We start from the raw sequence: 16,200 nt of genomic DNA, 5'->3' as shown, positions 1-16,200 counted from the left end.
TCCACAAAATTTGAAGGAGAGCAGCGTTGTGGTTGATAACATGGGTCAGAGACATTGGCTTGCTGCTCTGACAAACTCATAATTATGGCACAAACCCATTTCACAGCTGATCAATTACAAACCCCTATCAGATACATATTTACAGTACCTGAGTTCTGTTTAGCTGTCTCCAGGGCCAGGAAACTCACTGTCTTAGAAAGTAGTCAACACTGATTAGAGACAGTCCTAAATATCATGAAGTCATTCAACCATTCATTCATTCATTCATTCAGCAAATCCTGCTTCCACTTAAGGTCCACCATTCTCGACTGCCAAGATAGCTAGTTTTAGTTCCTTCTCCTGGACTAAGTCATCTTCCATCAGGCAGCAATGCAGTGCATTTCTAGAAGCGCTGGTGTTGTAGAGTAGAAGGAACCCTTGGGCACTTACAGTCTAACCCTTCTACATTATGTTTTCCAGCATATGGTGACCTGTCATAAGCTGAATATACCCTCTGATGGGGGCAGCTATGTTCTGTGATCTCTCATATCCCATCTCTTTTTCTCCTGTTCTCCCTCATCTATTTATCCTGCTACAGTTCTGTGCCTTTGTACCATTTGGGTTGTTGTTCATGGATGTTCTTATACCAATATAACCTCTTAAAAAGAATATGCCCCCCTTACAGGTAAATGTCCAGAAATTAAGTTCATCGATCCAGGCATGAGTAAAATAGTGCCAGCCTGTTATGCTAGCCCAGCCCAGGAAAATGTGATCTTTAAACAACACTAGGGCCTAAGAATAAAGTAGAATGTGTTTATTTCCACCATGAACTGCAAAATCTTAGTTCCTCCACTGCATTTATGAGTCTTGTTCCTTGTACCGATGTGCTGGTCTTTGCTTTTACCTCTTTATGATTGGTCCAGTCTAGTCTGTTCATCTTGTTATGGTCTCCTTTGCTTTCTAACTCCAAATTCCAGCGAATTCTGTATTCTTCTTTGCTTTCATTTTCTGGCTATTTGAGGTAGCTATAGTAATGGATAGACAAATGTAGACAGGTGTCATCCCTGTACCCTGTGTTTGAGAGGCCAGTCCCCATTGATACAGATGATGGAACATCAGGACTGAGATCATAAAAGGTATGACCAGTTGTTAACTGTTACCCCCATTGGTAGTTAGCCAGTTCCAAATCCAGTCCTCATTTGTTTTCAGTTTAGGGCTCATAATCTAACAGTAAAAGAATTTTAACAGACTTCTGACTATCATCAGATTACATATGTACTCTCTACTTAATAGAGTGGGAAATAGCTTTAGTATTTTTAAATGGTACTTTGTAGGGAGACACCATAACCATGCCTCCTAAGGGCTGGCTACAGGTGTGCCTGACGACGCCCATCAGGGTGTGGTCAAGGTGATGTCAGGGTGGCGTGCAAGAGGTTTAAAGGGGACAGACAAGGCACATGGGAGTTCTCTTTCCCTGCTGCTTTGGCATGCTCTGGCTTCCTGTTGGTTGGCATTTACCTATTAAAAGTTTTCCTAAACTTACAGGCTACACATTAGTTACTCACCGTGATAGTACTTCCTTTGTAAATTTTCACTTTAATCAAGTCCAGCTGTGATTTAGGTCAATATAAATGTTTTCCAATATTCAAAATACACCAGGATCTACATGTTTGTTTGTTTGTTTGTTTTATTGAAATAGGAACTCACTCTATAGCCCAGTCTGGCCCAAATCTCAAGGCCAGCTTCCTGCCCCAGTCTCCCAAGTACTAGCAATACCAGTGTAGGCAACAACCACACCTGGATTGTTTTTCTCTTCTGCTGCTCCTACTGCCCACAAAAGCAGGGGATGTTCTGGATGGTTGGCTGACTTGGGAATATTACCAATTGTTCTGAGAGTCCTTCATCAAGACTAGACGTGTTGATCCCAAGAGTTTGTCTTCCATTCCCTTCACTGTCCATCCAGTTCAATACATCCAGTATTCCTAGAAGTTTATCATGCAGAATAGCTATATTTATTTCTGTCCAGTAGAGAATTAGAAAGTACATAGGCAAGAGTTCATTACATTTACCTCTCAGTTGACTAAGGTTAAAAAAATAATCAAATCATATTTTTTATTGTTAATTTCTTTCTGGTTCTAGAAGAAGATTTTCTTCTTTCTATCCTCAGGATTTTCCCCTAACTCCTGTGAAGCCTATACCCTTGTCTGGTTGGACTTTCACTTCCTTTTTCTTCTCCTGCCTTCTATACAATCCAATAACCATCCTAAAATGATGGGAGTGAAGGAGGTAGGCCCTTTCCCAGCATAAATTTCACCAGTGTTTCACAAATCAAGAAATGTAGGCAGCTGGACAGTTGATATTTGTGAAACTTCCCCTCAGCTGGATGTGACATTATGAAGCTTCATCCCGGAGCTGTAAGATGATCGATTCCTCCTTTTCCCTTCGTGTTCCATAATTGCTAACATCCCATGTCACTAGTGAGAAAACTCAGCAGCGCCTCATGTAAAAACAAGCATCATTTTCAGTCATGACATGATAGACATACATCTTGTATTTTGTTTTTCCTTAGGCACATATGGGAGTCATAAAGGTTGTAGCTGATGAGGTGGTAGAACTGGTACCCTATCTAAGTATCCCAGATGCCACCTGGCTTTTCACATGTAAACTTAGTGACTTGTAGGTTCTGAAATCAGAGACCCATTGGAGGAAAATATAACATCTATGAAAAAACCATCTGTGTTTTGTAAGTTGGGCACTGCTCCTATATGTCTTAAGACATCAAAAAAAATTTTATGTCCTTGATTATGTAGTCACTCAAGCAAAACACTGTCATTCACTTTGTTCTTTTTTTATTCCCTGCAAATAAGGCAAATACATCATTCAATATTTACCAAAAAATTATGATTTTATAGGAAGAAAAACAGTGTAGCTTCTGGAACAGATGGGCATATTCCTTTGATTAAAGAAACATCAAGTGAATTTAAATGGAGAATTGACTTAAACAAAAATGCACATAAAGCTTACTTTAACTCTCAAATTCAATAACATCTAAGATGATTTCATGTTTAGTGTTAACATTGTTATATGGACTGTTATTTACATATCTGAAGTTAGGAAGTATTTGAAAGGAATTTGAGGCAAAAATTAGAATATTATCAGAGCAGTTATTTTAAGCAAATTACATATACAAATAAATGTCCCTTTTAAAAATTAAATGCATGACTGGCAACTTGGCTCAATTTAAAGATACTTCCTGCCAAGCCTGACAATTCCCAGAACCCAAGTGAGAGAAGAGATTGGATTCCTGAAATGCATTCTGACCTCCACACCCTCGGTGTGGCATGGACCACCCCCATCTCCTAACACTCAAGAAATAAATGCAAAATATTCAAAAGCTGAATGAATAAATATTACAGTGTATGGTATGTTACTTAATGTGAATAAAACCTGTGCTTCTTTCCACTGAATAATAACATCATCAGATGCATCCAGGAAATGAAAACAAAAATGTAGAAGTTACATCATACTGTGATTTTTTTATTTTCTTTCAATTTGTTTTCATACTGTGAATTTTAGCCATATTCTTTCCCTCTCCTCTCCTATCTCCTCTTGGAGCCTCCCCATCTCACTGCCTACTCAACTCCAAGTTCTTTCTTTCTCTGTCAAAAAATAAAAGACAAAAAATAACCAAAGTAAAACAAAGGAAAGGAAACAAAAACTACATACATACAAACACGGAGTTCATTTTGTGCTGGTCAATACTCCTGAACATGTGGCTACCCCAGAAGTATGGTTGATATACTCAGTAACTCTCTTTATCTTAGTTAGGGTTACTATTGCTGTGATGAAACACCATGACCAAAGGCAATTTAGGGAGGAAAGGATTATTTCACTCACAGTTCTATGTAACAGTTCATTATCAATAGTGGTGAGGGCAGCAGCTCATGCAGAGCAGGAACCTGAAGGCAGGTGGTTGATGAAGGGATGCTGCTTACTGACTTGCTCCCTATGGTTTGCTCAGCCTGATATCTTAGAGAACCCAGGACTACCAGCCCAGGATGGAACCACCTACAATAGGGATGGGCCCTCCCCCCAGCAATCACTAATTTAAAAAATGCCCTACAGGCTTGCCTATAGCCAGATCTTACAGAGGCATTTTCTCAATTGAGGTTCCCTCCTTTTCAGATAACTCTAGCTTGTCTCAAATTGACATGAAACTAGCCTGCACAGCTCCATTGGATGAAACTGATTTTCCTTCTCCCAGCAGAAATTAATTGCAAATAGCTTCTTGTTTAGGAGTGCATTGATCCATGGGTATAGCAGAATGTTACTGGGACTCATTTTATTGTTGTTCTTTTAGCAGAGTAATAGTGGGAGGTTTTCCTATCTAGTCTCAGGTTCTTGGCCACTTTAGTAATGTCAGGTTGGGTTCCATCTCATGCCATGGGCCTTAAATCCAGTTTTTAAAAGTGATTATTACTTCCATAATATTCATGCCACAGTTGCACAAGTGTGCCTTGCTGGCAGGTTACTGGGATCTTCCAAGGAAGAGAAAACAGAATCTAACATTATAAGAGATAAAGGGGAAACTAGAATAGGAGGATTAAATGGTTGAGGGGAATAAGAAGGCGGGGTAAATGAGAAAATACAGGAAGGAACCCCCTATTTTATAATGATAAGCTTTAGACTCACTTTGCCCAAATTTAGAGCATTCTGTTCTGAAAGTCTTAAGCTGTGGTTTTACTGTATGTAGATCATAAAGGCTTCTTTCACTTACAGTTCAAATCATAGGAATGATTTCATTATTTAGGAATGTAATTCTTTTCATAAAAAATTATATGCTGACCTGTATCTCCCAAAGGTACCATGTAACAACCACATTTTGAAATGTTTTTTTACTTGAGAATCATTATTTCAAATTACAGCACAGGATTGATGCTGTGAGAGCTTGTAGCCTTTCTCCAAGTATCAGTGCAACAAAACAAAATCATCCTTGGTAATAATTATTTTCTTCGGGGACAAAACCCTTGTTTCTAATTTAGCTTTCAAAAGTGCTGCATCAGAGATCACAACACCTATTCATCTGTGGCCCAAACCGTACCCTTCATATGTAGTTTTGTTTGAATGACAAAATTTTATGCTAAAATTGTGTTAATGGCATGCATTTACAATGCAAAACACTCATTAAAAAAGTAAAAACTTGGATTTTGGGTCCTTGAGAAGGAGGGGATGTAGCTGCTGGTTTGCTTTCTTAAAAAAAAAAAAAAAAAAAAAAAAGCCACTGGATAGTTGTTGCTTCAGTCTGGGCTTGGCTTCCCTCTGGATCAGCCAAGGCTCCTCTTTCTGTTGTGTCAAGAGGAGATTATAGATAAACAGATTATCTATGTATGTATGTATCTAATCTAGATAGATAGATAGATAGATAGATAGATAGATAGATAGATAGATAGGAGAGTGAGAGAGAGAGACAGACAGAGACAGAGACAGAGACAGAGACAGAGACAGAGCCCAGAATATTGAACACAGGGCACCTTGTGGATGCTGGCTTAGTGTTCTGCTACTGAGCTCCCATTCTAGTCTCAACCTGCTGCTTTTTTATTTTAATTAGAAGATTATTTTACAAGTCAATCTCAGGCCCCTCTCCTTCCCCTTTTCCCCTGAGCCCCAACTAACACCCTACCTATCCCATACCCTTTCTGCTCCCCAGGGAGGGTGAGGCCTCCCATAGGGGGTCTTCAGAGTCTGTTGTATCCTTTGGGATAGGGCCTAGGCCCACCCCCTTGTGTCTAGGCTCAGGGAGTGTCCCTCCATGTGGGATGGGTTTTGCTGTATGCTATGTCTTTATAACCAGTTGAGTTGAGTCTGCTCCATATGTACATGTGACATGAAGTAAAAGGTGATTGTGGAGTATTAAAACATGTCTTTACAGTTCATGGTTTTGCCTTTTTTTAGGATAATGCAAATTTCAAGTGTGTTTTCAAGTTCCAGACTATTTTAATCTTGTACAACTAAAGAAACCCTGGGAGAATACCATAGCATTAAAATCTAGATTAATGGGGAAATTATCTACACTAATACTATCAGTCTGAGTACTTCACTCTAGTGAACTGCCCATGGATGGCATCATCTTTTTGCTGCTAAAATCATATCTGAGGGGTTCAGTTATCCCAATGGCTACCTGGCTTTTACTGCAGAGTGCACTGCATCTCGGGGGCTGGTTATCCTCCCAGGTAGAGAAGGAAGTATGTTATCCTCTATGGTGCTGAACATTGTGGGCCTCTTCCAGCTTTGCTGTAGAGAGGCTTCCAGGCAGAATGCATGCCCAAGGCTCAGTTGAATGTTCCAGGAAGAATTTTAGCAAATAGCCATCAAGCCAGAGCAGTAAATGGAGCTTTTGGGGAGCAAATGGCAAGGCATTCTGGCCTTCTACTTCAATGGGAAAGAGGTGAAACAGTGGACTTTTCTGAGGCAGCTGGACAGATGCTCACTTCCCGTTAGTTGATGTATCCTGTTTCCTTGAAGCTGTTCTTTCTCGGTCCATGCCATGTCTCCTCTGCTGGACATGCACTGTTTTCCTTTTGGAAAATGGATGGGGTGAGCCCTTGACTTCAGATCCTCAAGTAGAGGGCAGCATGTGTTGTGTGAAGGTGCATTTCACACTGCGGTGATTCTGTGCCATATTAGCATGAAGAATCCTTGAAAACAAGAGACCTGGTAACTCAACATCTTGTGTTTCAAAAGGAATATTGCATGAATTTAGTTAAAGATTGCTCAGTTTAAGCAAATTGTTATGCAGTGTGGGTGTTTGGTAATCATAGTGATGCTTCAAAGACTTGGAGATTCTTTCTCTCTTTCTTTCTCTCTTTCTCTCTTTCTCTCTTTCTTCTTTCTTTCTTTCTTTCTTTCTTTCTTTCTTTCTTTCTTTCTTTCTTTCTTTCTTTTTTCCTTTCTTCCTTTCTTTCTAATGGATCCTGGGAATTAAACCTGGGTCCTTTGAAAGAGCAACCAGTGCTCCAAAACACTGAGCCAATCTCTCCAGGCCCCTAAAGATTCTTTATTTAATAAAGCAACAAAGTTTCCATAGAATTGTTTTTTCAGTACTATGAAACACATTCACTAATTATAGATGTGATTATGTATTTATTAAAGAAATTGAGTAATAGGTGTATGCCATGTAATTATCGATCAAGCCAATCCTGATTAACATGTAAAACAAAAGTGTAAAAGTAAGTATCTTTTAAATTGCTCCAAAATGGCATATGTTATGTTTAACTCATGTTATGTATTTAAACTGGGCACTACCCAAACTAGCTTTTATTGACAAGTTTTGTTTGGATCCCAATTCATTGCCTCCAATCTAGGGCGTACTCCTTGTCCTATCTATTCTCATCCATTCTGTTAAAGGTCCCCCCCTTTTTTGGACTCAGTATTTTTTTTAAAGGTCCCTTTCTTTGTTTTCAGTTTTGCGAAGTTCACACTCTCTCCTTGAAAGCCTGGAAGTCCAGTGTGTTTCATAATGTAGAGTTTTCAGAAGATAGGATATTGGTAGTATTCATATACTGTATATTGGGTGAGAGGTGTCTCCCTGTAATCCAACCATTAAGTTCTTCAGTGGAATGCAAGTATATTCACATTAAGAAGATTTTAGGCACCAGAAATAGCCTCACATATGTTTAAGTTTTTTTTGTTTTTAATCACTGGACATATTTGCTCTAAATGTAGAATAAAAATGTTGAACTTATGAAGAAATATTTCATCCTCTGACATTTTGCATTTTGGAATTGCAGATAAGAAATTACAGGGTATATATAGCCTTGTTTTTTAATCTGTTTTTCCTAACTCTATTGGTGTTGTCTTCCTTAAACCCACTTACCTTTGCCCACTACTTCGCTGTTAAATATTCTTAAAACCTGCCACCTTCACAGCCTATCTGAGTTTCCTTCTTTTCCCTAAGAAGGGTGTGCCTGATCCCTACCGTCGTTCATCTCAAACTCTGCCTTTGAGAGCCTGGCTTCTTCCTCCAGACTGCATACTCGGAATGAGAACAGCAGCTTTGTACATGCTGTGTTAAAGCTCCCTCTCTCCTAAACTTCAGCCACCATACTTTCTTACATTGTCTTGACATTTATTAATAAAAGAGTTAGGTGGGCAAAACCCTTCACTTCTCTGTCACTCATCTGCCACATGGTTGGTGTGAGGAGCCAAAGAGCATTTTCTTACAATAATTCCCAGCACATAGTGAGCATCAATGCGTCAGCCAACACTGTTGCTATTATCATCGTTGCTGGGTTTATTTTTTTTTTCCATTTTACATACCCACTTCAGTTCCCCTTCCTTCCTCCCGCCCCCACCTCCCCCCTTTCCCACCACACCCTCCCCACCCATCCACTCCTCAGAGGGGGGTAAGGCCTTTTGTGGGGAGTCAAAGTCTGGCAAACCAAGTTGAAGCAGGACTAAACCCTCTCCCAAGGTATTCCACCATAGGGGATGAGCTCTAAAAAGCCAGTTAGTTCTTGTACTTGGGATAGGTCCTGGCCCCACTGCCATCTCCCCACCCCCCTGCCCATAATAAATCAAGCCACACAACTATCATCCACATTAAAAGGGCTAGTTCAGTCCCATGCAGGTTCCCCCAGCTATCAGTCCATAGTGTGTGACCTCCTACTAGCTCAGGGCAGCTGTCTCTGTGGTTTTCCCAGGCATGACCTTCACACACACACACACACACACACACACACCACGTTCATATGATCCCTCCTCCCTCTGTGAGTCACTGAGTCTGCTTCCATCAGTTATGGGATGTAGGCTCTATGATAGCAAGTAGGTTAGTCACTAATTTGATTAAAGGGGAAGACCCCCATTCAGGCACCCTCTCCACTATTGCTAGGAATCTTAGCTGGGATCATCCTTGTGGATTCCTGGCAATTGTTCTAGCACCAGGTTTCTCCCTAACCCCATAATGGCTCCCTCTATCAAGATAATCCCTTTCATTGCTCTCCTCCTCAGTGCCTCCCTCAACTTGGGCTTCTCAGGCCCTCATGTTCCCATCCCCCATCCCCTCCCTTCTACCCACACTCCCAGTTTACCCAAGAGATCTTAACTATTTTCCCTTCCCGGGGCCCTCCATGTATGTCCCTCTTAGGGTCCCCCTCTTTATCTAGCTTCGCTGGGGTAGTAGACTGTAGGCTGGTTATCCTTTGTTCTATGTCTAATATCCACTTATGAGTAGTGAGTATGTCTTTCTGGGCCTGGGTTTCCTCACTCAGTGATATATATATGTATGTATGTATGTATGTACAAAAGTATATTATATATACTTTTGTCTGTAAATTTCAAGGTGTCATTGTTTTTTTACCACTGAGTAGTACTCCATTGTGTGAATATAACACAATTTCTGTACCCATTCTTTGGTTGAGAGGCATGTAGGTTGTGTTCAGATTGTGTTGATTACAAATAATGCTGCTCTGAACATAGTTGAGCAAACATCCTTGTGGCCACTTTTTAATTACCATTTTAAAACTCTGACTCAAGATTCCTCTCTGGATATTGATATGGAGAGAATAGCTCTGACTCAATTATAGCAACCATTTTATAAATGAGGTTCATGCAAACTTCCTGTCTGTGCCTCTTTCCAGGTTGCAAGTCTGTTGTTTTTGTCTATCTGACATGTATCTAGTTCTCTACTCTCCTCAGGCCAGGGCCCCTTTTCTGTGATCCTTCTTGCTCTTACAGGGTTTCTTGGCATCCTGTCTTTCAGGAATACTTTTCAGCAACCCTTGGTCTCTCTTAAAAGATTACATACAAGTAGAGCCTTTCACTCTGTTCCTGTCACTTAGGCAATTTTTGCATTGACCAGCTTCAGAATAGTCTCTTGCCGTCATTTTGCACATTAAGAGATACTTTGTACTTTGTCTTAACTTGACATTTTAATAGCTATGGGACTTAAAGAGGTTTTTCAGTGTAGAGATTGCATTGTTCTCTCTTTGATATTTAAAATTCACACTTGTCACTCACATACAGAAGATGTAAGTACTGGGGTTACTGGACTTAATATTTATGATGAAACACAATAGAATTGGAGCATCCATGAAAAGGAAAAATTGGGTTTTGAGCAATTGAAAAATAATTCTTTCAAAAATTAATACTCTTTAAGTCAGTCTTTTCCATAAATTATAAATTGTGCTCCTCACCTGTTCCTACTGGCATATTATATGGTCGTCTGGGGAAACCTTTTAGCCTTTTATCTTCATCTTGTTGGGTTTCCTTTTTGGACAGAGAATTTATACCATCTACTATATTAGGGAGCAATTTAACAGCAGATTTCCTTCATTCAGTGTCTTCTTTCTTTAGCCTCATAATAAACCAAAGTCACTCTCAGGCCTCAGTATTTTTGCATTCTATTAAAACATTTCCCCACGAGGTCTCCCTTAGCTAGATGTCATTTTATCTGCTTATAGGAATATTTATCTTTTCTTATGCACATACATGCCCACTGTAATGATTATTTTTGTAATGCTGGATGTATTTCAGTCAAACAAAGTCACTGTAGTATATGTTATGGGAAAACTCAAGAGATTCTTATTTTTCATAACACATATGCTTTATGATGCATCTCCCATAATATGGTTTGCTTTTGAGGTCTCTTGACCCTTTATAGCTAAAATATTTATCTTCCCTTGCATATCTTTACAGCCATGTGTCAGCTACACTCCCATGTGCTGTCCTTAACCTGTTCACATTATGGATCATTTATGTACATTTATAAAGCAAATTAAGAATGCAACATAAAAGTACATGTGTCTTTCATTTTGAGTCATTTACCTATATAGAATTTTTGGGAAGAAAGGCAGCCTCTCCCTGCAGGTGCAACCACTTGTTATGAAATCTCTTCTTAGTTGCTTCCACCTCTGCTCATCCCTGAAGTCTTAACTTCCCCATATCTATGTTCTCTCCACAGTCTCCAGATAACTTTATGCAGCTACATGACTCCTATCTTTATTTATTCATTTACTTGTGTTTTAATCAGCATAAATTTAATATATTTCACCCCGACATTTTCCTGCATGAATACCATTGAGTTGTGCTCACTCACCAGCTGTTGTCCTCTGTTGCCCTCCCAGCCCTCAGCTGCCCTGCTTTTCTACCCAAAGAGCCCCACTTCCACGCTCATGTCTTAGTCGGACACACAAACATCTCTCCTCTTTCATGAACATATCCAATGACCATTCCATCACTCAGTTCAAGGTTAGCAAATCCATGTCAGTTCAACATCTGTGGCAACATCTGCCTCAAAGCCCCACTTGTCCTCTGTATCCCCTCCCACCACCTTTCTGTTATTCAAGCTAAGAAGTATGAGTATTCTCTAATCCCCATTCTCACTCTTGTCTTTGTGGAAGTAACAAATACTGAGAAATCTTCTCTGATAGCACTGGAAACTGCTGACTGGTCCCTCCTCTGGTCCTAGGATAAAGCTATACAACTGGACTATTACAACATCTTCCAAAGGTCCCTCTCTTCAGTTCTACTTTTGTACCAACCTCACCTAGATAGTAGATGCAAATTTTACTCCTCCTCATTGCACATCTAGTTTGTTTTTAACATTTATTTGCTTGCTTGTTTTTGAGGAAGTATCTTGCCAAATCGCCCAACTTGTCTAGCCTTGAACTCCAGCTTGGGATGCTCCTGCCTCAGACTCCCATGTGCTAGAATGACAAATGTTTGCCACAGTGCCTGGCTCTGGTCTCCCTTCTCTACCACCATAGTGCTTATCAACTCACATGGTTTCTGCCTACCTGTTTTCTTAGATGTTGAATGCTGTGAGCTTGGGATCCTGCTTGCCATTGAGTCCCCATGATGTGGCCCAGTGAGTGCTACATAGAGTGCAATCAACAAGGGCTACTTCAATGTTGTCAGCTTGGAAGCTCTCTAATATTAAACAATAAAACAAATGGAAATGAATGATCATAAACACAAACTAAAAAACTTAAAAATCTGAGCGTAGACATCTAGGATTACACTTATGACTGTATCAATGTTTTATTGGCTATGTTTGACAGAACAAATTTTCTCACTAAAATGTAATGTTGTGACACTTTTCATTACTGAATATACAATAAAAATGACAATGGCATCTTGAGTTTATGGCTACTAAGTAGTTAGAAGCATTTCTCATGACTTAGCTATGTGTGTGAGTCCCTTTGGGCACAAGGGTGTGTTTATTTTCTAGAGGGTGACAATGGTGTTTTTCAGCCCTCCTGTGATACTGGCAGAGCAGTGGCTGAGATGGTCCCTACTGCATGTCAGGAAGATGCAAAGATGGATGTATTGAGTGCCTGCACTCTTGGGTGCAAATGTGGGATGCAAGAGGTAGCTTGAATTACACATTTATACATCTTGTCTCTTAAGAATTCAAAATATTTAGGGGTGAAAATATGTTCAAATTATTCCAGTATTTCAGCTTATTTCTGGATTCTTTCACCGAGTTTTTCTGAGACACATTTTTTCCCACACCCGCTTGAACCATCTGTGTACCAGGCAAGTTGTGTGAGATGGAAAACCGAATGAAATCGATGAAAGGGCTATGACTTAACAATAGGGAAATGGCCTTCCTAATGATCTGTGCACCTGTGCATGAACAGCTAGGGGAGCCTGGATGCCACTATTATAGAAAGCCAGGTACTGAAGTTGAGTGCTTAGCACCAATGCTTTGGCACCATTCTGTAAGAAGCACACTGATGACAGTAAGGCAGATGGAACCCGCCTTCTAAGATGGGATTCATTATCTCCTGTAAGGCAGATGAAGCCTGCCCTCTAAGATGGGATTCCTTATCTCCACTTAAGCACTCTATTCCAAAGTATAACAATATTTGCTTTACATTAAAATACAACTTGGGTGCATTTTACCACATAATGTTTTTTTACTTGAAAGTTCTTTAAAATAAAGTTTTAATGTAAAATTTTAATTGTTTGATATTAACTAAAACTAACTTAAAATTGTAGAGTCACTCCCCCCCATTTTGTAAAACATAGAGTCTTGGGATACTTGATAGAGTTTAAGAGGCCCTTCTATATGTCCTGCTTTCACTCTGCTACAGATAACCTCCAAGGCCATTTCAGAAGTCTTTAAGTTTCAGCTCTCAGCCCACATGGTAGCATTTCACAGTTATCATGACTGAGATACGTTATCTAACGATGCAAGATAAAGTTCTTCAAATGTAGGTTTCTGGTTTGAGGTACAGAAACTGTCCAGGTCAGAATTACCTAGCCACTTTTCTCTTTAGATCTCGCTGGGAGCCCAAACCAAGAAGTGACACACTTAGTCCTTTTGTGTGTCTATGCTACAAACATGATCTAGCCACAATCTGGTCCTGCTCAAATAGCAACACGAAAAGTGACTTATTTATATGTTGAAATTTCAGAACCTTTGAAAGGCCTACCATGTGTGCTGTTAAAAGGTTTTTAATTTAAACTTATTGTGTTAGATAATCATACTTCAAGTGACAGTATGATTTATCACCACTAATCACGGTTCTGATCCCTCCTAGACTTCTTGTTTGTATCTGTTTTTGTTCTCTGTTACATAAATATGAGGTTCATATATAAAATTCTGACTGTGTAATATAGGGCTAATGAGTCACAGATGGAAAGATCCTGGCACATTACCATCTAATAACATTTTAAACTCATATTCCATAGTAAAAACAAAAGCAAATTGTACACATCTGTTTCCCAACTTGTGGCATTTCTGAGTTTGAGTAGAGTAGATGCTTATAGGACTTTTGCTTAGGGAGAAGAAAAAGAGGACACAAGTCACCTCAAACCTGCCAGCCACTTTATACCCTTATCAGAACAGACTTGGCACAAGGGGTAAGGTTTGTCTGCTTAGCCTCTTGAGAACTCACTGAGATAAACAACGAGAGCCAAAGGCTGAATCAATAGGACTGAAGTGCATCTTCATGCCCCACACATAATTTTATTGACTATTGATTATCTTTAAAAAAATATCCCCAACATCAGGAAAATTAAGAAAAAATTTCACTAATAAACTAATGAGTTAATAAATTTAATAACACCTATTAACTCTCTGGCCTTTGCATATATATGTATATGTAAATGTATATGTATATATAATGTTTTATAGTGTTAAAGGGAATAAAAGACTCCAATCTCAAATGCTTTTTTAAAAAGAAATGGAACAAAGGCAGGATTTCTTTTCAGATTTCCCCAGTTGATAACACTGTGAGGATAACTTTACGTCACTTGCTACAGTCTAGGTCCCTGCAGCACCTCCCCCATGCTCCTTGTCTGAGTCCTGAGCCACTTCTCTGTTTTAAGTGGTTGTGTGAACTGTCACATTCTTTTGGAAAAGTTACGTGACAGAAGTGATTACTGGGGAGTATGACTGTAAATCACCCTGACATGAAATACACATGTTGTAAGAGACAGATTTCCATCACCTCACAAAAGCTCCTGAAAACAGAGCAGACCCAAGAACAGCCAAGTGAGCAAAGAGGGATTTTGATTTGTTGGGTGGTAACTCTTTTTGTACGTGGCCAACTATGTTTGTTCTGAAGAGTACTTCCATTCTGACAATAAAATTATGTTCACTGTTGTTGTTGTTGATAAAAGAATTAATACGTGTATTGAATGTATTAGATGTCCTAATTTGTAAACAGAATACCGGTGGGCAGAACATTTTCATAACAGTGTCTGCAGTTATCTCCAATTTATACTAACCTTTTAAAAGGATCTACAAGAATGCATACAGATCTCTTCACAATGAGTCTGCAGCCATGCCATTCCGTGCTTTTCGGGATGGCTGTTTAACCTGGGAGCCTCTTACGTCTAATATGTTGAAGTGTGCTGGGAACCTGAGCAGGAAGGGGAGGATTTATGCATGCACCTTGTTTTGTTTGTCTACCAGTGAAATGTCTGTGTGACGTTTTGTGTCGTGTTGTTTTGGTGTTGTGCCACATCCATAGGGCCTGCCAGGCTTCCCCACAGTTGCTGCCCTACACAGCAATCAGATCCTCACCGTCAAGGTTTGTGGATGACGCTCGTGCTTACTCAGTCAGACACACAATCAGCATAAGGGTGAGCAAGAACCATCTGTGGCCTTTCCCAGCTTCGGCTCCTATTGCCAGTGACTGTGTTGGCTACCTGGAACCTCAGGTGTGTCAGGGAGATAGATGTGGTCTAAGAGAGACCCTCCTGAGCATTCATGAGGAGGATATTGAAGTTATTCATGTACAGTGACACAGGCATGGCTTCCTAAGAGTCTGCCTCCTCTCCGTGTCTGGTGGCTGGATTCACACACATTGCAATGCTCTGTGATGATTTCCCAGCCAATTGAGTAATTCCAAGGACTCCAAGCTTGGGGTGTCGATACCTGGTTCCTGCCACATTATGCTGGTTGACAAATCTGACTGCACTGGAACTGGGGCTTTGTCTGCAGACTTTCTACTCAGGTTGCAGAATACGAGATCATCTGCTTCACTTGCTTCTGGAAGTAGATGCATAAAAGGCACCACCCTCCAAACATCCAAATGATGGGGTACAAAAGGGACTCGTTTCTAACAAAAAGTCAGGACTCATTCCATTTCAAGGCTGCCTGTCTTCCGGAGAGGCTGGGGGTCTGTCAGACATGAGCTCCAGTTCCGTTTTCTGTCATGGTCATGATGAGTCTAATGCGTGTATCTTTATTTCTCCCTCGGGGCCTTCTGATGCTTATTCTTCAACTCTCTCATCTCTGAACTTCAACCTTTGACCTCACCTGACTGATCAGATGGTGTTTCCTAAAATCAATCATGGCTTTCTCTCTGCTGATCAGCAGCTCATTAAACGCCGGCTGATTAAGGTAGTGCTGCTTCCTGCTGAAGTCCGAGTTCTCCTTCGCATTCAAGTATTGCCCTGGGCACTGCTGCTTTGCATTTATCTCGTGCATGGCGCATAGATGCTGGGGTGGGGTGGGGGTGGGGGGCTTTGTAAATATTCCAGAATAAGACTGTATTTGGTGACTCACAGTACAGAAAGCCCACCTGGTTTTTAATCAAGACAATTCAGTTGTAACCAGCAATAGACACATGGTTCTCCAGCCCTCTGGCTCTGATAAATTATGCATCTATTATGCAATAGAGCAGGAGCCTATTATGCTTAGTCTTTGATTCTGTGAGCAAATGTACTTTCAAACTGAAAATGCAGCCACCCATTGATCAGGGTAAA

At 40.2% G+C, this 16,200-nt stretch overlaps 1 protein-coding gene across 1 annotated transcript in view; it reads left to right on the top strand.

The window, feature by feature from the left end:
- Window positions 1-16,200, top strand: part of Col25a1 (collagen type XXV alpha 1 chain) — a 373,933-nt gene that overhangs the window by 248,130 nt on the left and 109,603 nt on the right. Inside the window, exon 8 of the mRNA XM_035451853.1 lies at window positions 14,961-15,020. Coding sequence (XP_035307744.1) covers window positions 14,961-15,020 — 60 coding nt within the window. The remainder of the gene's footprint in view (window positions 1-14,960; window positions 15,021-16,200) is intronic.

This window comes from Cricetulus griseus, assembly GCF_003668045.3.
Source record: "Cricetulus griseus strain 17A/GY chromosome 1 unlocalized genomic scaffold, alternate assembly CriGri-PICRH-1.0 chr1_0, whole genome shotgun sequence".
NCBI lineage: Eukaryota > Metazoa > Chordata > Mammalia > Rodentia > Cricetidae > Cricetulus > Cricetulus griseus.
The sequence above is the reverse complement of the archived record's forward strand: the minus strand, read 5'-3'. Positions and strand labels throughout refer to the sequence as shown.